This window comes from Miniopterus schreibersii, assembly GCF_964146895.1.
Source record: "Miniopterus schreibersii genome assembly, chromosome: 4".
NCBI classification, from domain to species: domain Eukaryota; kingdom Metazoa; phylum Chordata; class Mammalia; order Chiroptera; family Miniopteridae; genus Miniopterus; species Miniopterus schreibersii.
In genome coordinates, this window is record NC_138105.1 from 10,308,310 (window position 1) to 10,334,472 (window position 26,163).

At 48.1% G+C, this 26,163-nt stretch overlaps 1 protein-coding gene across 3 annotated transcripts in view; it reads left to right on the forward strand.

Annotated features, from left to right (window-relative positions):
* Window positions 1–26,163, forward strand: part of RASGEF1C (RasGEF domain family member 1C) — an 80,683-nt gene that overhangs the window by 12,786 nt on the left and 41,734 nt on the right. For 2 of the 3 annotated variants that reach the window (XM_081135576.1, XM_081135578.1), the window contains exons 2-3: window positions 12,742–12,916; window positions 16,449–16,573. In XM_081135576.1, the coding sequence (XP_080991702.1) occupies window positions 16,526–16,573 (48 nt within the window). In that variant the 5' untranslated portion in view covers window positions 12,742–12,916; window positions 16,449–16,525. The remainder of the gene's footprint in view (window positions 1–12,741; window positions 12,917–16,448; window positions 16,574–26,163) is intronic. The other variant, XM_081135577.1, reaches the window with a different exon arrangement.

Sequence of the window (26,163 nt, forward strand, 5' to 3'; positions counted from 1 at the left end):
CTGCATTGGCTCATAGCTTGGCCTCTCCTGGGCACCTCCAAGCCCAGCACATGTAGCAGCCAACTACGGTTTGCTGTGTAGCTCATGCTGGGTGGTCCTGGGCAAGGCACTGGCACAGGCTGACTTTGCACCTCCAGGGAGGCCCAGAGACAATGCACCTGGTGGTCAGGCTCCACCATGCTGGATTACAACCCTACCACATCCACGAGTGACACTCAAGGGGCGCACTTGGTGAACACCAAAGCCCCACTGAAGTAAATCCTGCTCCATAGGGATGTCTCCAGCATAGCAGCTCTTTGGCTGTAGCTGCAGCTGGTCCTCACAGCTGATTGGTCTGGGGGTCAGTTCCTCCCAGTGACCCCAACAGCAACCAAGGCTCAACTACAACAGGACAGTGCACACAGCCCACACAGGGGAGCACCTAGAAGGCTCAGCTCAGGTGACTGGGGAGGCTGAGCCACTGGGGCCTACAGGACACCTACTACACAAAGCTACTCTACAAATTCCAGGAGACACAGCAGCTCTACCTAACACATAGAAACAAACACCTGGAAGCAGCCAAAATGTGGAGGCAAAGAAACATGTCTCAAAGGAAAGAAGAGAAGAAATCTCTAGAAGAGGAACTAAATGAAATAGATCCAAGCAAGCTAACAGATACAGAGTTCAGAATAATGGTTATAAGGATGCTCAAGGATATTAGTAAGAGTATGACGAAAATAATTGAGAAAATAATTGAAAAATTGGTACATTAAATAAAGTACCAATTTGAAATGAAGACTACATGAACTGAAGTGAAGAATAATTTACAGGGAATCAGAGTAGAGAACGCTGATGCTGAGAATCAAATCAGCAATTTGGAACATGAGGAAACAAAAAACACCCAACCAGAAGATCAAAAAGAAAAAAGAATCCAGAAATATGAAGATAGTGTAAGGAGCCTCTGGGACAACTTCAAGAGGCCCAACATTCATATTATTGGGGTGCCAGAAGGAGGAGAAAGAGAGCAAGAAATTGAAAACCTATTTGAAAAAATAATGACAGAAAACTTCCCCTACCTGGGGAAAGAAATAGACTTACAAGTCCAGGAAACACAGAGGGTCCCAAACAAGAGGAACCCAAAGAGGCTCACTGCAAGACACATCATAATTAAAATGCCAAAGGTTAAAGACAAAGAGAGAATCTTAAAAGCAGCAAGAGAAAAGCAATTAATTACATACAAGGGAGCACCCATACGACTGTCAGCTGATTTCTCAACAGAAACCTTGCAGGCCAGAAGGGAGTGGCAAGAAATATTCAAAGTGATTAAAAACATGGAACTACAACCAAGATGACTCTACCCAGGAAGCTATCATTTAGAATTGAAGGTCAGATAAAGAGCTTCTCAGACAAGGAGAAGCTAAAGGAGTTCATCACGACCAAACCAGCACTACAGGAAATGTTGAAGGGTCTTCTTTAACAAGAAGCTAACGAACAAAAGAATCTGATGAACTAAATAGATCTAGAGACATTAATGCATTTCACAAATGATCGTATTTCAGAATGAACAGGGAAGGGGGGTGGACGGTGGGAAGAGATTAACCAAAGAAGTTATATGCATATATGCATAACCCATGGACACAGCCAATAATGGGGTGAAGGCCTGGGGAGGGTGTCGGAGGGAGGTGGAGGAGGTCATTTGGGGAGGGAAAAATGGGACACCTGTAATACTTTCAACAATAAAGATAAATTAAAAATTTTTTAAATAAAAATAAAAAATAATAATAATTTCTTAACATAGTCTAATAGCCAGTTTATAACCACAGATGCCCCAATTCTTCAAAAATATCTTTTGACATTTCATAAAAATTACAGCTAAAAAGTTTAAAAACACACTTAAAATTTTTCAATAAGTATTGAATATCAGGTTTTAGAACCTCCTTAAAAAATATCTGTATAATTCACATGCAATAAGCACAACATAATATAAACACTTGTAAAACAATCACAATCAAAATAATAAATATATCTATCCAGCTACTTTCACTCAGCGTATTTTAAAGCATATCCATGTTATTATGTGTATCAATAGCTACTTCCTCTTATTGCTGAGGATTTCCCTTTTGAGGACATAGCCACAATTTGTTTATGTGATAGGCGGCATTCTAAGATGGTCCCCAAGGTTCCTCCCTGCCCCTCCCCCATGTACATGTGCTGGATAATTTCCTCCCCTTGAGTGTGAGAGGGACCTTTGAATATGACAAGATTTTAGGGATATTAGGCTACATTATATGACAGAAGGGATTTTGCAGATGTAATTAGGATCACTGGTCATTTGACTTTGAATTAATGAAAAGGGTGATTATTATGGGTGGCCTGACCAAATCAGGCAGACCCTAAAGGACAGAGTAGGTTCTTCCTGAAATCAGATTCAAAGCCTGTCAGATATTCTCTTTTTGGCCTTGAAGAAGGAAACTGCCATAATGTGGACAAGTGGGTGGCCTCTTAGAGATGAGGGCTTCAGTCCTACAACCTCAAGGAACTAAATTCTGTCAACAACCCATGAAGTTGGAAGAGGATCCAGAGGCTCAGATGAGATGGCAGCCCCTACTGATTTCATCCTGGTGTGTTGCTAAGCAGAGGACCCAACCGAAATGTTCTAGAATCCTGGCCTCTGTTGGGGCAAAGCGTCAGTCAGGGCACGTGCGGGAGGCAACCTATCGCTGTGTCTCTCTCACTTCAATGTTTCTCTCTCTCTCTCTCTCTCTCTCTCTCTCTCTCTCTCTCTCTCTCTCTCCCTCTCTCTCTCTCTCCCTTCCACTCTCTCTGAAAAGCAATGGAAAAAATATCCTCGGGTGAGGATAAATAAATAAATAAATAAATAGGCATTTACTGCTATAAAATTTCCTCAAAGTATCACTTTAATTACATCCCACATATTTTGATACGGTGTGTTTTTTTAACTCAGAGAAGGTTTGATTTCTTATTTTTTTTCTTTCATCTGTAAGTTACATAGAAGTGTATAATTTAGTTTCCAAATATTTGGGGGGTTCCAGATATCTTCGTTTATGATATCTAACTCCTTTGTTGTCAAAGAACATACTTTCTATGACTTGAATCCTTTCAGATTTACTGAGACTTGTCTTACGCCTCAGATATGGTCTATCTTATTAAATATGTACTTGAAATGAATGTGTGGTTTGCTGTTGTGTGAAGGGTTCTATAAACACTCAGGTTAAGTTGCTTGGTAATGTTTCTCAAACGTTTAATATCCTTCCTGATTTTCTGTCTACTTTTTCTGTTCACTATAGGACAGAAGGGCATGGTAAAATCTCATCTATCAGTTGTGGTTTTCCTTCTCGCAGTTCTATCAGTTCTTGTTGCATATATTTTGAAACTCTGTTATAGAATGAGTACATGTTTAGGACAGTTATGTCCTCGTGATAAATTAATCCCTTTGTTGTGATGAAATGACCCTCTTTATCTATTATAATATTCTTTGCTCTGAAATCTTTTGTCTAATAATATTGTAGACATACAAATTTCCCTTCCTTTTCTCATCCTTTTACTGTGAACCTATTTGTGTCTTTATATGTAAAGAGGGGTTCTTGTAGACAGCATCTATGTGGTTCTTGCTTTCTTATCCAATCTGAAAATCTCTGCCTTTTAATTGGGTTGTTTAGACCATTTATATTTAATGTGATTACAGATTTTATTGGACTTTAGACCATTCTGCTGTTTATTTTTTATTTGTTTCATATGTTATTTGGTTTTCTTATCTTCTTTTTCTGATTTCTTTTGGATTGTGTATTTTTTATAATCCTATTTTGTCCCCTTTGTTGACTTATTAGCTATATCCCTTTTTTATGTTATTTCAGTGCTTGATTTAGGTATTATATATTGTATTACTTTTCTGTTGCTGACGAAAACATTAAAACAATCTTGACAGCATAGAACAACACACATTTATTATTTTAGACTTTCCATGAGTCAGGTTCCAAGGACAGCTTAGCTGGGTCCTCTCCTCAAAGTCTCACAAGTCTGAAGCTGGCATTTTATCTGAGTCTTATGATCCCCTTCTAAGCTCATGTGGATGGTGGCAGAACTCATCCTAGCTTTCTTCTTCAAGGACATCCAGGGATTCACTTACGTGAATCTCCAACCTCTAGACCTTCTTTTAAAGAGCACACGATTGAATCAGGCTCACCCAGGATAATCTCCTTCTTAACTCAAAGTCAGTTGATTAAGGGCCTTAATTAAATTTGCAAAACTCACCTTTGCCATATTACGAGTGGCATCCATCATATTTGTGGGTCCCACCCACACTCAAGGAAAGGGATTACACAAGGTGTGTGGGCTAAGGATCTATTAGAATTCTTCCCAGCACAACATCCTTAACTTAGCACAATCTACCTTTAAGTGATATTATACTACTTTGCATACAGTATGAGGACCTTATGCGAAGGTACTTTCGTTCTCCCTCTCAGCCTTTGTGCTTGTATTAATTTCCTAGAGTTGAGTTACAAAGTACCATAAGCTGGGATGACTTATAACAGAAATTTATTTTCTCAGGGTCCTCAAGTGATTGCTAAGGTCAAAGTTATTAATTCAGGCTGCCATCAGCCTGTATACCATTCCCTGGGGAGGGTCCTCCGAGCTTCGCGCATCCCTTGCTGGGTCCTGTGCCTCATGTTCCTCCTCACCTCTCTGGGTCCTTGGCCCACTGATCAGCCCTTCCTTCCTGCACTGCCCTAATCTGGGGTTCCAGGACTTCATCCCCGAGGTTCCTCCTGCTGCTCCCACCTCCCCACACCTCTCCACGTCTTGTCCCTACAGTCTTCTTCATCTTGGTCAAGTCATCCAGGTGGTCAAATGCAAGCCTGAGGAGCTGAGTGCCTTTTCCATCAGCCATCCCCATACCATTCAGGCATCAGCATGGCCTACGAGTGTCACCTTCCTAACCTGTCCAGAATGCAGCCACTTCTCTCCACCCCCTGACTCCAGCTCATTCTACACCCATGCCTCTCCCTCTACCTTTTCTTCTTCCAGCAGCCACAGACCTTCCAGGGCCACCCCATGTCCTCCTCAGCTCCGGCTCTGCTTCCTCACACTCCAGTGCCCCACAGTGAGTGTCCTCATCACCAGGCTCCAGTCACAGCAACTTCGCTTCTCTTGGCTTGCTCCCATCTCTTGGCCTTATCCCGTGCTGTCCCCTGACACGCATCCTTCTCCCACCCTCAGACATCCTTCCTGCCACGGAATTTCAGACGTGTCACCTCCACATGTCAGCCTGGGAGCTGTGATTATTAGGCCCATTTTACAGATGAGAATGTGCAAGGGAAAGTGATCTTCTCAGGGTCTCACTGCCAAGGACCAAGCCCACATCCACCCTCTGGGTCAGCCTGTGTGTAAAGCCAATGCGCTCCCCACCCCGCAGGCCACCGCTGATTTGGCATAGCCCCCACCTGCTGGTGATGGCGTCACAGGCCCCTCTGGAGAGCCCGGGGTGTTAGAATTATTCTTATTGTACACGCAGGCACTCAATCAGACTTAAGCACAAAAGGAGAATATGTTTGCACCTGTAAATGAAAAGCCCAGGGTGGACATCAGGCATGGCTAGATCTAGGACATGGTCTCAGTCTCTCTGCCTCTTGGCTCTGCTTTCTCCATGTGGGCTCCTTTAGCAAGAAGGCCCCGAGCAGCTTCACACTTACCCCCTTTCCTTTCCTTGACCTGAACAGAAGGACGTTCTCTGCCCTGACAGTTCAAATAAATGTCCCAAGAAGTGCCTGGTGGCCCACCCAAGTGACATTCCTGTCCATGGATCTATCCCAAAGTCTGGGAGATGGGCCCGGCATGGATCGCATGCCCATTTCAAACCACCTTAGGCCAAGGCACTTCCCGCCCTGAGTGGCCACAAGCCCTCCTACCGTAGGCAAGACAGACGGGACAAAATGAGTTCTGTGGCCAGAAGGAGGAACAGAGGCGGGAGGCAGAAGCCACAGCGACCTGTGACTTTGGGCAGCTACAGCAGGGCCAAACCTTGGCATGGGACCGAGAAGCAGCCCCGGGTGTCCCCTGCCACAGCAGTGCTCCTGCACAGTGGCCTCGCTCTGTCCATGGCGCTGCAGCCCGGCCCCGTCAGTCACTGTGAGGCTTCCCCGGGGCTGCCGGAGCGAACAGGAGGCTGAACACGGGGCCTGCGAACAGCCTGCTTCCTGGGGGAGCGGCAGGGGGAGCAGAGCAGAAGCACTCGGTGAATTTAGCTCGAATAAGTGACAAAGGTGGGCCAGCCCCTGCCCTGGGTGGAGGTGCCTGGAGAATGAAAGCATCGAGGCTGCAGAGCCAGGGGTCTGATGTGCAGCCGGCCCCAAGGACGCCCTTTCTCAGGATGTTTCTGGAAGTAGCACCAGTGGTTCTGTGGCCCTTAGGCCAACCTCTCCTCACTGTCCCTCACCACCCCTCCTTCCCACTGGAGGGCCTCACCTGCCACCCCGGTCCCCCATATGCTGGCAAACTTGCTGATCCTGGAAGCCCCTCTGTGTGTAACCCCCCTCCTCCAGGAGGCCAGGTTGATCAGGTTGGGGGCAGGAGGAGACATGGGCAGGACTGGCCTGGGCAGGGCCTTGACAGCTGCTGTCACCAGAGCAGTGGCGTTTTCAGTGTCTGTGTGGCTGAATATTTTTGAAGAAAAGTGCTATCCCCAGAAAGCCGGCCCCTAGTCACCCACCCACCAGCAGCGACTCCTCTTGCTGCACCCTGGCCAGGCCTGGAGTGTGGTAGGTGTCACTGGCATCTGTGCAGAGCACAGAAGTTGTCCCGGGGACTAATGACAACCCTTAGGCTGAGTCTGCGAGATGAAAGCAGGCCCTCAGCATGGCTGGGCCATCCGGGACTCCATCTGCCAGAGTCCTCAGGGAGGGGAGGGCTGTGGGGCTGCCGTGGCCTTCATGGCCTCTGCCTCAAAGGCCACCTGCCACCTGCCACCTGCCCAGGGACAGGGATGTGGCTTTCCTGGGTCTTGGGCATGTCAAGGAGGCAGCCTGATTCACCTAAGAGACCCCAAGGCAGGAGGCCCTGAAATCCACTGCCCCCGACAGCCTGGTTTCCCAGGCCCAGTAGTGGGGCCCCTTCAGACTGCCTAAGGACTAAACACACATGGATTCACTGTTCAGTCATCATTATGTGTTGACCTGTTTATTTTAGTGGCTTTTAAGAAGCATGGAGCCAGCACATTGGACACATGAGTTCACAGATATTATTGGTAAGAGCGCTGCTCATTTTAAAATGTGGATTGATATGAGGACCGTGATTAAGTGAATAGCTTTGCGGAGCATAGTCAGGCCTGGCAATAGCTTCTAATGCCTCGTTCAACAAATGCTGAAATGAAGGGTTTTGCATCATCCTGAGCCTGAGGCCTCACTCTTGGAGTGACTCGGGGGGCTGCCCAGGACAAGTGTGCTCAGGGGAAGCCCCACCCATGTCACCCTGCTGGTACCTGGCATTGAGTTGTCCCCAGCCCTGGGAAGGCTTCTCCTCCCAATGGGTATCCGCACCCTGACGCGTGGCTCAGGGGCCCACATGGAGTAGGTAGGTGAGCTGGCTCTGGGTCGCACACCACAGTGCCCTGGCCCTGCCCTGAGAGGCAGGGGTGAGTCACTCAACCACGGTTGCCTGGTGTGAAGTGGAATATGGGAGCAACTTTTGGTGGATGAACAAGGGTTGGGCAAGCGGGTCCGGGTGATGGCTGAGCCCAGCCAGCCTATGGTGAAGCTGTGACTCCCGGATGCTGTATCATGGTCCCCTCACTGCGTCTGCCATCGTGGCTGCCACGGCTGAGGGGATGGTGCATCTGGGAGGGAGCACTAACCCCTTCTGCCAGGGCACTGCTGTGCTCTAATGTTCACATGGTCACAACACATGCTTGGACTGTGAGTTTCTCTGGTGCCCAGCAGCGGTCCCTGCTTCCCCTCCTGCCCCCCCCCCCCCCCCCCACCGTGAGGCAGTGTATTCTGTCCACTTCATGAAGAAGCTCTTCTGAGGAAGGAACTTGGGGCAGGGCTCCTGGCTGGCTGGTGGAGTGGGTCTGTGAGTCCCCACATCTGGGACTCCTTCTCTGGGTGAAGGATCTGGCCAGGCTGACCAGGATCTGGGGCAAGCTCCAGCAGCTGCCAGCCTCCCCTGATGCTGGGGGTGGGGGTGGGGACAGATATCCAGTGCCTGCAGTTGACTGGGACAGCCCTTCCCGCTGGTGAGGGGAGGTCCCAGCCTCAGAGGCAAGGGCTCCCTGGCCTCTGCAAAGGCGGCCATGGCCAAGTGGCCTCTTATGCAGGACTCAGGTTCCAGCACCATCACCTCCTGGACCATCTTTTGTGATGGCTGACCTTGTGCAGCAGGACAGCCTCAGGGGCCTATGGTGGGCCCAGCCTGGGCCTTGCCCCACACACGGTGCCTGGGGTCTCTGCGTGGAGACCCTCTCAAGTCAGAGTCCGTCAAGTCAGAACCTGTCCCTGCTCAATATCGGTTTGAGTCTGTGGAAGGCATGGGTGGCGGCAGTCCCGTCCCCCAACGCTCCAGCTGGGTGTAGCACAGGTCAGGCCCTCTCTCTGAGCCTCAGTTTCCCTCCTGTGAAATGGAAATAACGACAAAACTGCTTTTCAGCGGGCCTCAAGGAAACCAGATTAGCAATCGCGTGTTTGTGTGCACACCACCCGGAGCCGGCCGTGGGTAACGCCCCACTGTCCCAAAGGCTGTAGCCCAGGACCGGGACCGAGCCCAGAACTCCAAGTGGGGCCGCCGGGCCGGGGTGCAGACACGCACGCACATGTCTCCCCAGCCTTTCTGACAAGGGCCTGTTCTCCGCCTGCTGGCTGTTTCTGAGAGGAGCGGAGGAAACAGTGCTTCTTTGTTTTGTTCTAGCACTGATGACTTCATCGTCCCACTTCTTCCCAGAAAAGACGCTGAGAAAAGTGTTGAAGTTCAGCTGTGAGCGCCTCCTCTTATAGCAAGAATGCGGAGTATTTAAAGCGGCTTCTGTTCTGAAGTTATTTTGAGAGAAGTGGCCCTGCTGGGTATCACTCGGCCGGCCCCACGCAGGCGCTCCTCGGGGAGGGAAGCCTGGGGATGCCGCAGCCCCCTGCCCCAGTCACCCAGCGCCTGGCTCTCGGGACCACCCCATTTGAATGGAGCCCCCACAGCTGTGAATCTCAGTCACAGATCACCGCTAAAAAACACAAACAACTGTCCAGGTTTTAACTCAATCCCCCAAATTCAAGGAGAAATGAAATTGTTTCTCTGTCTGTTAAGATTTCCCAGACCCTTGACAGGCAGCTCTGGCTAGAAGGATACAACCCCAAGGAGTGACGTCTGTGCACCTCAACTCTGCCCTGACTGCTGGGGACCCCTGCACCTTTGTCCCTCCACTTCCTTCACCACTCCAGGTCCCTGGGTCCTGACCAGGACAGCCCCAGGCGCACTTGTCCAGGTCTTGGGTCTGGTCTTGGTGAGAAGCCAGGGCCATACAAGTGGCAGTGGAGTGCAGGGGTGTGGGGAGGTAATTCCTACCTGCGGGGTAGTGGGGGAGCAGGCTGGGGTAACCACCCTGCTGTCTGGGCAAGACGGGACCCGAGTGTCTCTTGTCACAGAGAAGGTGGTCCCAATTGTCCCCTCAGCCCACCTTCAGGTGCAGTGGGCGAGGTGGGGTGGGGTGGGCAGGACCACACCGATGGAGCACTCACCCTGCTCCCAACCCCAGTAGATCCACTTACAGGTGGCTATTAGGAGCCCACTTTACAGCTGTGGAAACTGAGGCTCAAACAGATGGAGGGGCTGTCCCACAGCAAGTCAGGGAGAAGATCTAGAGTGAGCTGCGCTCTGCCCCAGCCCACAAAGCAGGTCCTGGGCCTCAGGCTTGCCTCCCCAGAAGCTCAGGAAGAAAACAAAGCATTTATTTTTACCAATGTTCCCTGGCCTTGAAAGTGCTTGAGAGGTGTTTGTCAGGAGGTGTGAGTGACTCATGCAGACACTTGGAATGGAACTGACTATTTTCGCCCCAGATTCTGACGTCGTGTGGGCAGCGTCCCCGCAGGGTGCTTGGGCGGCCAGGCTGACCCTCAGCAGGAGACGGCAGTGGGTGGGGGCACAGTGAGAGATGCTCCTGATGTTGTCAGCGTTGTGGAAAACAAATCCCTCTGCCCAAAGGACAGGCTCCAAGTTTGCTGGGGTGCTTGTCATCTCCAGGGTTGCCCATCCTCTCAGGGGTGATGCTGGGCCCTAGGGCTGTAGGGGGGGAGCAAAGTCCTCTTTGCTGATGCCCCCCCCTTCAGGCTGTAATGTCTGAACACAAGCACCCACCCCTGCTGCCACCTCCAGGGAGCAGCCCCGTCCCCATGGCTCACACCTTCCAGACCCATTCCAGCCTCACTGCAGGTGCTCAGCTGTGAACTCGGAGGGTCCTGGCTGCTTCAGCTCAAGCTTAGAAGCCGCAAATGGTTTTTCTCCCCTGTGCTGTGTTGGGTGCTCTCTCCCTGAAGAGGTTAAGGGGTCAGGGGTCCCACTCCTAGGCTGGAGGAGGGTCACAGGGTGCCTAGAGTTGGGGGCATGGCCTGTGTCTCCCAGTGTGGTCCCTGAACCCTGGAACTGGGGCTGTGACCTTCTGACCCAGGCTATGCCCAGCGCTCTAGGACTCAAGGGCCCCAATTTGGAGAAGCCCAGTGCTGCTTAGGAGAGCCCCTTCCCTCCAGGCCCTTGCTGGGTAGGGCCACGCTGGGGATATCCTGACTCCACCTGCAGGAGGGAGATGCACACACCACGGCCAAGGTGAGGTGGACAGAGGGCAAGAGCAAGGATCCCTGCCCTGTGGAACAGATCCCACAGGTGCCACCACATTGGAGACTGGGCCCTGCAGACAGGCGAGCAGGGGTGGGACAGGACCTGGGTGCTGGTACAGTTCCTTGTCCGCAGCACAGAGAGGGGCTCAGAGGCACAGGAGGCAGGCGGCCACTGGGGAGGGCAGGGGGAGGTCCAGGTGGCTCCTGTGCAGGACAAGGTGAGGGCTGGGGCCACAGGGCCTGTCACTGGTGTGATGGGAGAAGAACCTGGGGGCAGTCATAGGAGGCCCCAGGGGTGAGGGGCTGGGCCTGGGCAGGGCGGTGCCTCTCAGCTGGGGTGGGGGAGTTAAAGCATCGCAGCTGAGGAACAGTTAGCGCTTTCATCCTGCTTCTCCCTTCACGCGTCTCAGTGGCAAATGTGTTTTTCACACAGAGTCTGATGTTCATTCTCTGTGGTAAATAAGAGGCTCGTACCCCCCCCCCCCACAAAATAGGCCACGCTCCTCTCCAGCAGCTGCCGCCTGGCTGGCGGGCCCATGGAGAGGCCTGGTCACCACTGTCAGCTGCAGCCGCCGGCCAGGCACCGCTGAGCGCTTTCCCAGCCTCCTCCAGGGACTGCCATTGACCCCGCCATTCCCTGCACCCAGCCAGTGCTCACCGAGCCCTTCCCGGAGCTGGGGTGCAGCCATGAGCAGGACTATCAGAGCTGTGCTCCAGGCGGCTCATGGTCCCGTGGGGAGGGCGGGAGGCAAACAAGTAAACAAGATGCACAGTAACGACAGACTCAGATGCCACAGGGACGTGAAACAAGGTCCGGGGTGGACAGCGGCTGGGCAGCAAGTGCCACGTGGCCCAGCGTCAGGGAAGGCCTCGGATGGAGCCTGAGGGGGAGGCTGGAGGAAGGCGCCCCTGTGAGGAACAGCGAGCACAGGGCCTGAGGCCGGGTGTGCACAGGGTGTGCGCGGGAGAATCGGGGGCCGGATCAGAGAGCTGGGCTTGGAGCCCAATTGGGGGGACCTCAGGGGCCATGAGAAGGACTCTAGGGAAGGGCCGGGCATGACACGGGATGTAGCCGATGTGCTAACCAGGTCCCAGGGCCGTGCTGGCTGCGTTCTCTCAGCCTCTCCATGCCCACAAAAGCTGTAGCCTGTTGCAGTGCATGGGGGGAGGCTGAGGCTCGGGGGCCCACAGAGCACCCCGCCCGCCCACGGCTGCCCCACCTCTCAGCCCTCGCTGGTCTGTCTATAAGCCCGGCTGCCCAGAGGGCCCTTTCTTCACACACTTCCTGGGGTGGCCACCTGCAGTTTTGAAGGCTTCTCCCAGGAGGGGACACTGCAAGCAGACCTTCAAGGGACTGGATTAAAGAACCATCTAAAAGAGCGGGGACAGTGGGAGCCTGACTCAGGTGGGAGTGTGGGTGGCACATTTGGGGCACAGCAAGCAGGCAGCTGGTCTGGTGTAGTCTTGCTTCCTATTTTTTGAAAACTCAACTATTAAAATATACTTTTAATGAAATTTTACATTCCCACCTGGGTCACCAGCATCACTTCTCATAAATAGAAAGTGAACCTAGAAATTAATGGAATGAAAACAAACATTATTGATTTCTAACAAGAATAAAAAATTACAAAATAAAATGTAAGTGCCCGCGCTCCGGTCCTAGGATGGCATAAACCCGCCCGCTCCACTCACCCACTGAGTGCAGCTCAGCACTTGGCCGAGTGCGCGGAGCAGCGGGTTTACCACGTTCCTCCCACTCGTGCTCCTCGGCCTGAGCCCGGGGCAGCCTGGCACCTAGGGAGGACCAGCACCAACAGAGAAAGTGCCAGGAGGAACCCTCTGGTTCCGGCTGAAGGAGCAGGATGGGGTCTCACTGCTCAGAGAGAGTGGGAAAATCCATTTTTAAATATCTTTCCTCTGCTCTTTCACACCCCAGCCCACAAGCAATTCCACGGGAGCCTCGCATGGGCCGTGCAAGAGCCTAAGACCCTGAGCGGTGGAGCTGCTGCCCCCCTGAGGGCAGGTGAACTCGCTGCCCTTCTTTCTGTCTGTCCTCCCACCGCTTGGCCCTGGATACAGTCACAGTCATGGGAAGTGCACAGCAGAACAGGGTAAGTAAAGCCCTATTTCTGGCTGGAAGACCAAAAACAGGAGCCCCAGGAAACTGGGAAATGCCATAGAGGCTGTAGAAAGGGGGGAGCTCAGGAAAGCAACCTAGTAAAGTTGTTTATGGCCCCAGGGCTCATTCTCAGGGTGCACAGGTGTGGATCTGACCCTAGACAGCACCCATAGGCTTTGATAACTGAAGTACTAAGTAGACCTCGGTCCAGGTCTCAGGTTGGCCAAGAGTTGGCACACATGTTTGAACATCAACTCAGTGGCTCTGAAAACAGAGCTAATGTCAAAACTGCAACCCACAGAAGCCTCGGCAGGACATTTGCCCCCCACCCCAAGCCTAATTGGGTCATTTGCATGCTAAAACAAAAACAAAAGTATTTTCCATAGGATTTAAGACCCAGAATTCCAAAACATAGTTTTCAAAATGCCCGGAGCACCATCCAAAATTATTTGACATGTAAAGAACTAGGAAAATCAACTCCCGTGGGAAAAGGTAAGGAACAGACGCCAACGCTAACACGAAGCAGGTGTTCAAACGATCTGACGCAGACTTCACAGCAGCTATTCTAAAAATGCGCCAAGTGAAGGCAACTGTTCTTAAAGCAAATGGACAGATAGAAAGTCTCAGCCAAATATAAGAGACATAAAGAAGAACCAAGTAGAAATCTTAGAACCGAAAAATGCCATAGCCAAAGCCTAGAAACTGACTGGATGGGCTCAGCAGCAGAATGGAGATGACAGAGAAAATGACTGGTCACATTGAAGATAGTTCTGTAGAAATTATTCCATCTGAACAACAGAAAGGAATTGAAAAATTAACAGAGCTTCAAGCATCTGTGGGATAATAGCAAAAGATCTAATATTTATGCCAGTAGAGTCCCAGAAGGATAAGAGAAAGTACAGGGCAGAAAAAGTATTTGAAGAAATGATGGCTGAAAACTTCCCAATTTAGTCAAAGACATAAACCCACATATTCAGGAACCCCAAACAGGATGACTCCCAAATGGAATAAAACTAAAAGAGATTCATGCCCAGGCTTATCATAATCAAAGTGCTGAAAATGAGAGACAAAGAAAAAAAGCCAAGAAAAATGATGATTTTCTTATAAGGAAAGTATAATCCAAATTACTGTAGATTCCTCCAAAGAAACCACAGAGGTCAGAAGTAAGTGGGATAACATTTTTAAAGTGCTGAAAGAAAAGAACTGTCAACCCACAATTCTATACACATAGAAAATGTCCTTCAGGAAAGAAGATGTTATGAGCAATACCCAGGTGCAGGAGAACTAAGAATTCAGGGCCAACAGACCTGCCCTTTTGCGTTGCTAGAGGAAGGCCTCCTATAGAAGGGTCATGACGCCAGAAGAGCACTTACCAAGAATGAGGGAAGAGAAATAGAAAAGATCAGTATCTGTATAAATGTAATAGACTGTTCCCCACTTGAATTTTAAAAATTTGTTTGATGGTTGAAACCAAAGATAACATTATCAAATGGTCTTTTCAGTGTATATGGATGTAACACAGAGATGCTGACTATATAAATGAAAGGGCAAAGCTATCCCGTGGTGGTTAGGTTTTTATATTCCACTTGAAGTGCTGGTATGATTCTAAATAGGCTGAAAAGTTAATTATGTACATTGTAATTCCTTCTGCAACCTTGGAAAAAACTATACAAAGAGATATAGTCAAAATCAAATAGTTAAATTTAAAAAGAATGCTAAAAATGTTCAAATGATTCAAAAGAAGGCAGAAAAGGGGAAACAGAAGAATTTAAAACAGGCAACAAAAAATAAAAAGTAAAATGGTTGCTGTGAACCTAAAACTGCTTTAGAAGATAAAGTCTATTTTGAAAAATATATATATATTAGCCCTCATCCAAACACATCAATTACTTTATTAATGTAAATAATCTAAACTCACCAATTAAAAGACAGAAATTGTTGGAATGTATTTTTTAAATGATCCAACTTTAGCCCTGGCCAGTTTGGCTCAGTGGTTAGAGTGCTGGCCCGTGGACCAAAGGGCTGAGGGTTCAATTCCCAGTCAAGGGCATGTACCTCGGTTGCGGGTTGATCTCTGGCCTGGGTCCAGGCATGAGTGAGAGGCAGCCGATCAATGTGTCTCTCTCACGTCGGTGTCCAACCCCCTCCTTCCTCCCTCCCTTTCACTCTCTCTAAAAAAAATCAGTGGAAAAAATATATCCTAAGGTGAAGATGAACAACAACAAAAAGATCCAACTTTATGCTGCCTAAAAGAAACTCATTTCAAATATAATGATAGGTTCAAAGAAAAAGAACAGAAAAGGCTATAACATGAAAATACAAATCAAAAGAAATCTGGAGTGGCAACATCAACAGTCAGAATAAACTTCAGGAAATTTCCAAAGGTGAAAGAGAGACATCACATAACGACAAAAGGGTCATTTACAATGAGGACCCTGAATGTCCATGCACCTAACAACAGAGCTTCAAAATACACGAAGCAAAACTGACAGAACCGAAAGGCAAAATAGACAAATCCACAAATACAGGCAGAGACTTAAACACTCCTCTCATTAATCATTAGAACTAGTAGACAGAAGTCAGCAAGGACATGGAAGAACTGAACATCACCAACGACCAGCTGGATCTAACTGACATTTATGTAACACTCCACCCAACAGCAGAATCAACATCCTTTTCAAGTGCACATGGAATATTCTCCAACATAGACTACATCCTGGGTCATAAAACTCACCTTCACAATTATAAAAACATTGCACTAACACAGAGTATGTTTTCTGACCATAAAGTTAAGGGCTCAGTCTCACAAGACTGTTTACCACCTTGGGACTCCAATAGAAAGCCCAGGTTGTCACCTGTTCTTCTGACCAACTGGCTATAAATCAGAGGTTCCCACACACCCCCCCCTTGGGTTCAATTAATTTGCTAGAGCTCACAAAACGCACAAAACTCAGAGCTGTGGGGGAGCTTTGCCTGTATCCATCCTGTTACCAGTTGATTATAAAGGATATTATAAAGAATACAGATGAACAGCCAGATGCAGGGGCACATTGGACAAGGCATGGGGTAGGGTTGAGGAGCTCCCATGCCCTCTCTAGGCGTGCCTCCCTCACAGCACCTCCATAGTCCACCAGCCCAGAGGCTCTCTGAACCCCGTCCTTTGGGTTTTTACAAAGGCTTCAATACATAGGCATGACTGATGAAATCATTGGCCATTGGCGACTGGGTCAACCTCCAGCCCTTCTTCCTGGAGGTCGGGACTGGGACTGAAAGTTTCTACCCTTTAATCCCTTGGCAACCAGTCCCCTGGCAACCAGTTCCTATTGTTCATTAGGTGCATCCAGAAGTCACCTCCTTAACATCAATCAGGTGGGGTTGAGAGCGGTTTGTTACAAATATCAAGACAGCTTTATCACTCTTATCACTTAAGGAAATGTCAAAGGTTTTAGAAGTTCTTTGCCAGAAAAGGCGATGAATATATTTATTATAAACCACAATATCACAGAAGTCCTCTCTTGGCACAGCATCCCACCAAGCTCTGAGTGATGGGGAGCCAGCCAGATGAAGTGAGGGAAGGGTGCTCCTGGCAGAGAGACCCCAAATGCAGGCACAAGACGGTGTGTTCCAGGAGCAGAGTAATGTGGAGGAGGTAAGACTACCTGTTTCACCTCTCTTGCCCTCCAGCTGTTCTTTAGAGCCCTGGTTAGTCCCCACCCTCCCCAGATTCCAGGTCCTGGTCAGTATGTACATCTGCCCCCTGCCCAGGGCTGCATACAAGGCACTAGGTGTGGGGATCTAGGATCAGGCACCCCAAGCTCCCACGGTGATGCCCACAGTCCATCTGGTCCACACAGGTGAACCAATTCTGCCCGTGGGCCTGTGGGGGCAATTCCTACCTGGCCGCCCTTGCTCATCATGACACCAGGAGCTCTGCAAGGTGGTCTGGGGCCTACTGGAGGCCAATCCCCACCCCACCCCCAGGCATTTCTCCCCATCTCCCTGGGAAATTGGCTCAGACTCTTCTGCCTTCAGAGACCCCTCACCTATCTGGCTGTTTTCATCGCCCAAAAGATGCTCCTCTGCGAGCAAGGCCAAGGGAGGGCCCTAGCCCAGCCCCAGCCCTCCCTGCAGCCCCTTCCCCTCCCCAAGCCTGAGACATCTTTCTAGTCAGGGCTGTGGAGGAGTTTTGCCTATATCCATCCTGTCTCCCAGGCATATAAAATGCAAAGGCCTGAAAGAGAGTCCTTTTTTCTCTCCTCTCCTCCCTGGGGCTCTGAGCACAGACTGCCTGTGCGAGTGGGGAAAAGGGAGCGCTGGTGGGGAAATTGGAGACTCTTAAGTGACTTCCTTCAGTATCCTGACCTTCCAGGATAAGGCCAGTTGTGGGCACGTGCCCCTTCAGCGTGTTCTGTCATCTGTCTGTCGACTCATTTCCATAATATCACCACGATGTGTTATGCTTGCTATAAATACGTATGTAAATGTCAGCACACCAAGGAAATGTCTGAGACCATTTGGAGGAAGTGCGTATGAATCAGCACGAGATCTGTCTGGTGTTCACAGGCAAGTTCTTCCTCAATGTGTAGAATATGACACTAGTGTGAGACCCTTCCTGGAGGAGACATTCTAATCCTCACATTTCCCATCCCACTTGTGTTTCTAGCCAGAGGTTAGCTTTAAAGGCATTTTAAAAGCTTCCCTTACACATTGTATCACTGGTGATGTGGATGAGGGGGATGATGCTGGAATTGTATTAGGATAGAAATCTGGTGAGGGCAGCTCAGAGGTCCTTCCCAAGACATTCTGCTGCAGGGAACCAGGGAGAGTGACCCCAGATGGTGAAATGATGGCCAGTGTGTGACACCAGCACAGGGGATGTCCTCCCTAGGACAAAGCCCATCCTTCCACAGCCTAAAGAAGGGTGTCTTGGCTCACAGAGCAATATAGGCAGGTGCCTGAGGCTAGGAGTATCTAGTCTGGAGGCTCCTGAGGCCAACTGCACATGGAAGGAAGTGGGTGCCTTGACTGGACCCTGTAGCCTTCACTGATGTGTCTGCTTCTCAGATCTGCACAGAGCCAATGGCTTCTTGCAGGAGATACCTGGGAGGGGTACTGGACTGAGCCACCAAAATCTGGGCAAATCTGCAAGAAACACCTCCAAGTTAGCAAAGAGAGACCATTCCCTGTCTACTTTCCATGGGATAAATGAGGCTATAGGTGGCCAGTCCTGAGTTTTACAGGGAAGTGTAACCGGGGGCAATATTTTGCTTTCAAGGTTCTTTCTACTAATAGTGACAAAGACCCAGGTCAAATTGGCCAATGGGGCTAGATGGCCACCAGCAGTTCATGCTCTCATCTGCTCAATCTCCAGTCCTGCTGGAAACAGCATCAGGAGGGCAGGCAGAACCACAAGGGCAGAGAGAATGGGAATAGCAACAACAGCAAGACACTCTAGGAAGCTGGAAAGCAAGCAATGACAGAGCAGACCTAAGAGAGCCAAGTCCCCAGTCTGTAGATTAACTCAGGAGAGTGGCTATAGTCAGATTACACCCACTGCTCCTCTTCCCATTCCCCTAAAACAGCCCACCCAGATCTCCCCACAGTGAGCTTGTCCACAAGCCCTGTCCTCTTCCTCAGGGTGTCTGGTCAGCTTCTTAGTCTCCTTCTGGCATCCAAGGATACCCAGACATCTGGAGAATGCTTTTACCATGGCAGATGGTGACCTAGACAAATGGAGGAAAAGCCAAGCTGGAGGAAAGAAAGGCAATGCAGGAAAAAGAAAACTTCTAATAAAAGTTGTTACCCATATCTACAGAGAGGTAAGAGAAGATATTACATCTAAGAAAAAAGAACCAAATGTTATACATTTTAAAAGGAACATTCAAAGGAAAAATAACTCATGGAAATGAAAAAACATATCAGAAAAAAAAGATGTTTGGGAGATAAAACTGAAAAACTTCAAAAGTAGAGCAGAAAGATTTTTTTAAATGGAAATTAGATATAAGATAAAAATTTGGAGGACAAGTTCAGGAAGTCCAATATGCAAACTGAGTTCCAAACACAAAAGGAAGGGAAGGAAATCCCAAGTGAAGTGACTTAATACCATCTATCAGCACTGAGGGGCAGAGTTGCCAGCTGCAGAGGCTGGAAAGTGCTCTGCACAAGGGGAGGAAAAGACCCATACCCAGGCACGTCATTGTGAAATTTCAGATCACTTGGGATGAGGATGACCAGCCATCTCAGTCTGCCTGGGACTGAGAGGTTTGGGACTTTCCATGCTAAAACCAGGAGAGTCCTGGGCAAGTCAGAATGGTTGGTCCACCCTATGTGGAGAAAAACAATTTTACAAAGTTCAGAAAGAAGTCAGAAACAATGCCTTTGAAATGCTGAAGAAAAATGATTTCTAACTTAGAATTCTATACCCTGCTGAACTGTCAATCATACTAGCAAGTATGATGGTAAAGTGAGAATATTTCCAGGCGTGCAAGGCCTCAAAAAAACGTATTTCCTAAGCACCCTTATCAAGAAGCTACCGGAGGATGTGTTTCATCAAAACGAAAGAATAAAGCAAGAAAGATGACACAAGACAGGAAGCAGGACACCAACATGAGAGATGACAAGGGATCCCTTTGACAGATGGTAAATAGTAATACCAGAATGACAGCCCTGCACCAGACTAGAGAGCAACTGAGCCATACTGCAGCAGTGTCACCCCAGAGATGGACTGTAACAGCTAAGACCCCCCAGTTCCATCAAGCCATTTTAACCCAAGGACAGATGCCTAGGAGAACCTTGTCCAGATTCTCATCAATGCTTGGCTTGTCATGATCACATGCTAATGATGGTCTCTCCCCTCATGCTTTGTTGAGAACATGTATGTCACTCACAGAAGTTCTCAGTTTCCCCTGAAAGCTGGAAGTGGGTCACATGGGCTCAGGAGCAGGGAGTAGAGAGTAGCCCACCTCCTCTGACCACCCTACTGCAGCATGTCTAAGGCCTGATCCACAAAGCAATGCACCTGACTGTGGAGAACACTGTTTTCCAAGACTTGCTCATGACCTTGCTCAAGAGTGTCACCTGGGGCAATTTTTTGCTTTCAAGATTCTTTCCACTAGCCCGGCCAGACGTGGCTCAGCGGTTGAGTGTCAACTTGGGATCCAGGCGATCAAGGTTCAGTTCCCGGTCGGGGCACATGCCCGAGTTTCGGGCTCGGTCCCCAGTCGAGGGCATGCAGGAGGTGGCCGATCAATGACTCTCTCATCATTGATGTTTCTCTCTCTCTCTGCCTCTCCTTTCCTCTCTCTGAAATCAATAAAGATATATTGTTTTAAAAAGATTCTTCAAACTAATAGTGACAAAGACCTAGCTCAAATTGGCCAAAAAAAAAAGGGAATTTACAGTTTTACTTAAATAAAAAGTTTACCAGTGGGTCTAACATCAGGGGCAGCAGGATTTAGGTCTCCAACCTGTGCTCACGACTTCCCCATAAGGGGCCTTGTCACCTCCCAGAGAAATGGAAGTCAAACCACAACCTTGAGACTGTTCCACTCACCTTCTCCTGGAGCCTCTTTCCAGCAGGGCAGTGCTGGCCTCTCCTTGCACTGCTGATGTGCACTTGCCCTCCACTTCAAAGCTAGGTGGTTTATTGTCTGGGGATAGACACACAGGTAGAGCTAGAAAGAAAAGTAAGGTTGGTCATCACCCAGAGGATAGGGGATTGAGAAGTCAGCTTAATCAGGGGAGGCACATAAGGGATTTTAAGATACTAGTAATGCTCTTTTTATTGGCCTGGGTAGTAGTTCTCAGATGTTCATGTTGATATCATCATAATAAAATTACTAGTATTTAAATTGTAGATATGTTTATAAACTCTTGTGTTTAATTTTTTGAAAAGTAAAAAGAAGAAAAAATATCAAGGAAACATCTCTCCATGGCGTTCTCCAAACAAGGCCCAAGATTTACTCTGACTGGCTAGTCTGGATCCCCTGCTCAGGGATGGAGGGAGGGGATCTGCACTCTCACTGACGGAGACCCAGTTTACCCCCACCCCGCCCTAACCAGGGTTCCAGCTAGTGGGGAGAAGTGGTTCCTGGAAGTAAGGAGCATAGCAGTTGGGAGGGTAAAACAAAATCCTTTCACTCTGCTCTGCTTTGGGGGAGCAATCGGAGAGTATCTTCTGACTCCCTTGAACGGACTGGTGCCCTTCAGCCCAGTGCCTGTTCTTCCAGAAGTGTGTCCTCCTGAAATAATCGTGGATATGGACACAGAGTGAGGGAGCTGGTGTATTATGGAGCAAGAGAGGGGTCAACGTTTTGCTCTTTTTTTTAAATATATATATTTTTTAATTGCTTTTTTATTTATTTATTTATTTAATTTATTGTTGAAAGTATTATAGATGTCCCTCTTCCCCCCCCCCCATTGATCCCCTCCACCTGGCATCCATCTAGGAATGTATCCTAAGAATCCTAAAACATTAATCAGGAAGAATATATGCACCCCTATTTCATAGCAGCGCAGTTTACAGTAGCTAAGATCTGGAAACAGCCCAAGTGCCAAGTAGATGAGTGGATAAAAAAGCTGTGGGACATTTACACCGTGGAATACTACGCAGCTGTAAAGAAGAAGGATCCCTTACCCTTGAAACAGCATGGAGGGACCTGGAGAGTATTATGCTGAGTGAAATGAAATAAGCCAGTCAGAGAAAGACAAGGACCACATGATCTCACTCATATGTGGACTCTAATGAACAAAATAAACTGATGAACAAGATAAATACAGAGACATAGAACTTTTCGCTCTTTGAAAAACTCTCTACTTTTAGTTACTGACCTGTAGTGGGTCTTGGTACCATTAACCTGCACTCAGCAGATTGCCTGCAAGCTGGGCCCTGAGCTCTTCAGGCACCTGTGTTTCCTGAGCTCTGGAAGCAGTAGGTTCTGTCGGTAGGAGCTGAGGGCCAGATGGAGCACAAAAATAGCTCAGGTCCATCCTCCCCTCACAGCCAAGTCTAGCGGGTGGCCTCCCAAAGGCAAGGCCAGATGCACTCCCAGCCTGGGCAAGCAGAACCTCTGGGCTCAGGCCTGGAGGAGGCCCCAGCACACCCACAGCATCCTGTCAGACACCTGGGAACAGGGAGGAGCCCTTCATGGGACTGAAATGAAATGAGTGTCTCAGCTCCAGGCTTTTCCAGGGAGGGAGAGGAGGGGGACCACAGGGTTTATTGGAACCCAGACAAGATGCTGTCACTGCTCAAAGTAGCCAGGCCTGAGCTGGCATGGTCCAGACTCCATCACAGGTGGACCATTTCCTCACAGAGGTTCCTATGAAAGCAGGGAAGGGCTTGGCTATAGGTCTCTTCAACTGAGTCCATCAGGGGATGCTCGGGGTTGGGGGCATGCTCCCTGCCTCCTGGAGGCCAGGACATATTGGGGTTTGGATTGCCCCCCAAGCTCCCAAACCCTGAGCCCAGTTCCCCTGATGAACCTCTGGACCATGTGTGTCTTCCACTCAGTCTTTACCAATTTCCCATCCCAGGGCCAGGGCCAGGAGCTGCCTAGAGTCAGGAGCCCAGGGATCATGATGCCAGCTGGTAACACGGTCCACCACTTTACATTTTAAGGCCCAGGTTCACTCATCTGTGAGGTGGAAAATCATTTCCATATGGTTCCCATAAGGATTAAGTGACATATGAGAACAAAAAACACATGAAGCATAACAGAATCTGTTTTCTTCCTTGAATGTAAACTCTGGGGCTCAGAACCTGTCTGGGTCAGGTGGAGCAGGAACTTCATCCAGGATACTTAGAAACAGCCCAAGTTCAGCTTTCCATCCTCCAAGGGCACAGAGACTGTCCCTGTTCCTGCAGAAGCATTCCAAGCAAACATGCCCACTTGGCTCTCTCAACCATGCCTGGGGCCAGCTGAGGCTCCAGGCATCCTACCTGGGGAGAAAGTTTTACCTGGACCCTATGAGAAAAGCTTTGAATTCAGACCTCTTCTTAGAGCTTCTAGAGGCCCTGCACAGATAGAGGTAAAACTGGCCTTGGCAGGTGTGGCTCAGTGGTTGGAGCATTGTCCCATGTGCTGAAAGGTTGCCAATTTGATTCCCAGTCAGGGCACATACCTAGGTTATGGGTTCCATCCCCAGTGGGGGCCCATATGGGAGGCAACTGATTTGTGTTTCTCTCATACATCAATGTTTCACTCTCTCTCTCTCTCTCTCTCTCTCTTTCTCTCTCTCTCTTCCCCTCTCTGTAAAATCAGTAAAACATATCCTCTGGTGAGAGGCTGGAGAAGGCCTGAGGCTTTCAGGACACACCCAGATTCAGGAGCTGTATGGTGCCCATCCTCCCAAACAGCTGCAGGGAAACCAGGAACATCTCTCAGCCCTGTCCCCAGTGCACACTTGGTCCTGATGGAGAGATGGAACAGTATGAGATGTTTATTCTCACCAGTAATATTTCAGCTGGAAAGTTTTGTCCAATACATTATGACAAGAAAAGGAGTGAGGTTTAACCACCAGAAAGGAAGAGATGAGATTACAATTAATTGTAGGCATAACTGGCCTCTGGAAAACCCAAGACTATTAAAACTAATGAGATATAAAAATCTATATACAAAACCCAATAGCAATATCCAGTTAAAGATATAATGGGGGACATCAGGGAAGATAGTGGAGTAGGGAGCACCAGGATTCCACCTCCAGCTAGATGACAATTGAACTGACAGAATATGTCTTATGTAATCATTTTAGCACTCTGGCATCTATTCAAAGGCTTGTAGCTTCCACAGAAAATCTTGGACTATAAATCTCAGTTAATTTTGATAAACTTTAGGTCTCAGCATGATAGTAGCCACCCAACCTCCACCCCTCAGCCTTGTGGCAGACAGCCGTGCACTCGTTCCTGGAGCAGCTCGCACACAGCTTGCAGGAGCCAAGGTGGGCAATAATGACCTTGTTCTCCAAATATTGGGGACCCGGGGTCTGATGCTTATTGCTGCTTCTGACTGTGGAAGTGTTGATACAGAAGCAGGCCCCTGTAATTGTAATCCCCACTAGCTGGAGAGACTTCCAGGGAACTTAAAGGGCCAGAGCCTCAGTTTTGTCCTTCTTGTTTCCCATTTTCTCCTTTTAGGACCTAGGATTAGGACATTCAAAAACAGCTGCATATGGGGGGAGGGTGGGCTTTTAAAAGGTACTGCACATGTTCATAGAAAGGTGCAGGCTAAGAAATAATGCCCAAAGACTTTAAGTTTACACCATGGGATCACCCAGCACAGAGGTACCTTACAACAATTTTTTTAAAAAATATGTCTTTATTGATTTCAGAGAGAGGAAGGGAGAGGGAGAGAGAGAGAAACATCAATGATGAGAGAGTCACCAATCGGCTGCCTCCCGCATGTCCCCAACTGGGGATCGAGCCCGCAACCCAGCCATGTGCCCCGACCAGGAATTGAACTGTGGTCTCCTGGATCCTAGGTTGATGCTCAACTGCTGAGCCATGCCTGGCCAGACTACAACAATTTTTTTTAAACACAGTATATCTTGGGGAAATCTGATTTCCAGAGTTGACACATTATGAGATTCAAACGTCAAGTTTTCAACAACAACAACAAAATCACAGGCATACAAAGAAACAGGAAAGTATGATGCAATAGAAGGAAAAAAGATGAAAAAGCAGAAACTATCCCTGAGAAAAATCAGATGCTGGACTTATTAGACACAGACAGGTGGCCAGTTCAGAAAACTACGTATGACTAAAACAGAAATAGCAATAAAGAGGTGGAGAACCTAAAAAGGAACCAGAAAGAAATTTTGTAATGAAAATTTTATTGGACATATTCTAAAGCAGATTTGAGGAGAGAGAAGAAAGAATCAGTAAACTTGAAGAGAGAGCGATTTAAATTATTGAGTCTGAGGAACAGAAAGAAAAAAATATTGAAGAAAAGTGAATGAACAGAGCCTAAGTGGCCGCATTGTGAGAGTTCCAAAAGGAGAAGAGAGAGAGAAATGGGCAGAGAGAGTATTTGAAGAAATGATGGCTGAAAACTTCCCAAATTTGATGAACTACATGACTATAAACATCCAAGAATCTCAACAAACTCCAAGTAAGAAAAACTCAGAGACCTACAATGAGACACATAATCAAACTGTTGAAAGACAAAGACTGAGAATCTTGAAAGCAGCAAGAAAGAAGCAACTCATTACATACAAGGGACACTCAATAAGATCATTAGCAGATTTCTTATCAGAAACCTTGGAGGCCAGAAAGCAGCGACTGATTGATATATTCAAAGTGCTGAAAATAAACACATAGTCAACCAAGAATCCTATGTACAGCACAAATGTCTTTCAAAAAGGAGAAAGAAATTAAGACGTTCCCAGGTAAACAAAAGCTGAGTTCATTACCAACAAAACTGTCACAAAAGAAATACTAAAGGGAGTTTTTCAGGTTGAAATGAAAGGACACTAATTAGTAACTCAAAGTCATATGAAGAAACGAAGATCTCTGGTAGATATATACATAGGCAATTATAAAAGTTAATATTATGGTAGCTTTGACTTGTAAGTCCACTTTTTGTTTTCTATATAATTTGAAACTAATGCATTTTTTAAAATAATTATTAGTCTGTTTTGGATCATCAGATGCATAAAGATATGATTTTGTGACATCAGTAACTAAAACACGTTAGGGGCAGAGTATTTGTATACTAATATAAATCTAGAGTTATAACTTTAGGATGATAAACATAATCCCCATGGTAACCACAAAGAAAATAGCTATAGAATATACACAAAAGTAAATGAGAAAAGAATTAAAATGGAGGGATTCCAAAATGGCTGTGAAGTAGGTGAAAGCAACACATATCTCCTGGCACCGAACCTGAGCTACAGCTAAAATTTAGAGCAATCAACCTGAATAAACAACAGAAGGACATCTGAACAGGAGAATTATATCAAAGGGTTGAAAAAAATAAGCTACACAGAGGCTTGTAAGAAGGATGGAAATGAAGAGAGGGCTGGTCCCTACACCCGGGGGCAATAGTGGTGAAGCCAGAGAAATATTGCAGCTGCAAAAGCTCCCCTGGAGGAAAGTGGGGTCTCAATCCCATGCTGGGACCCATAAACCAGAGCACCAAGACCAAGAAGGAGAGCCTACATAGCATCTGGCAGCAAAAATAAGCGGGTACTTTGTCCACTGGGAAGAGGAGGGAATCTGCTTGACTCCCCGGTGATCTC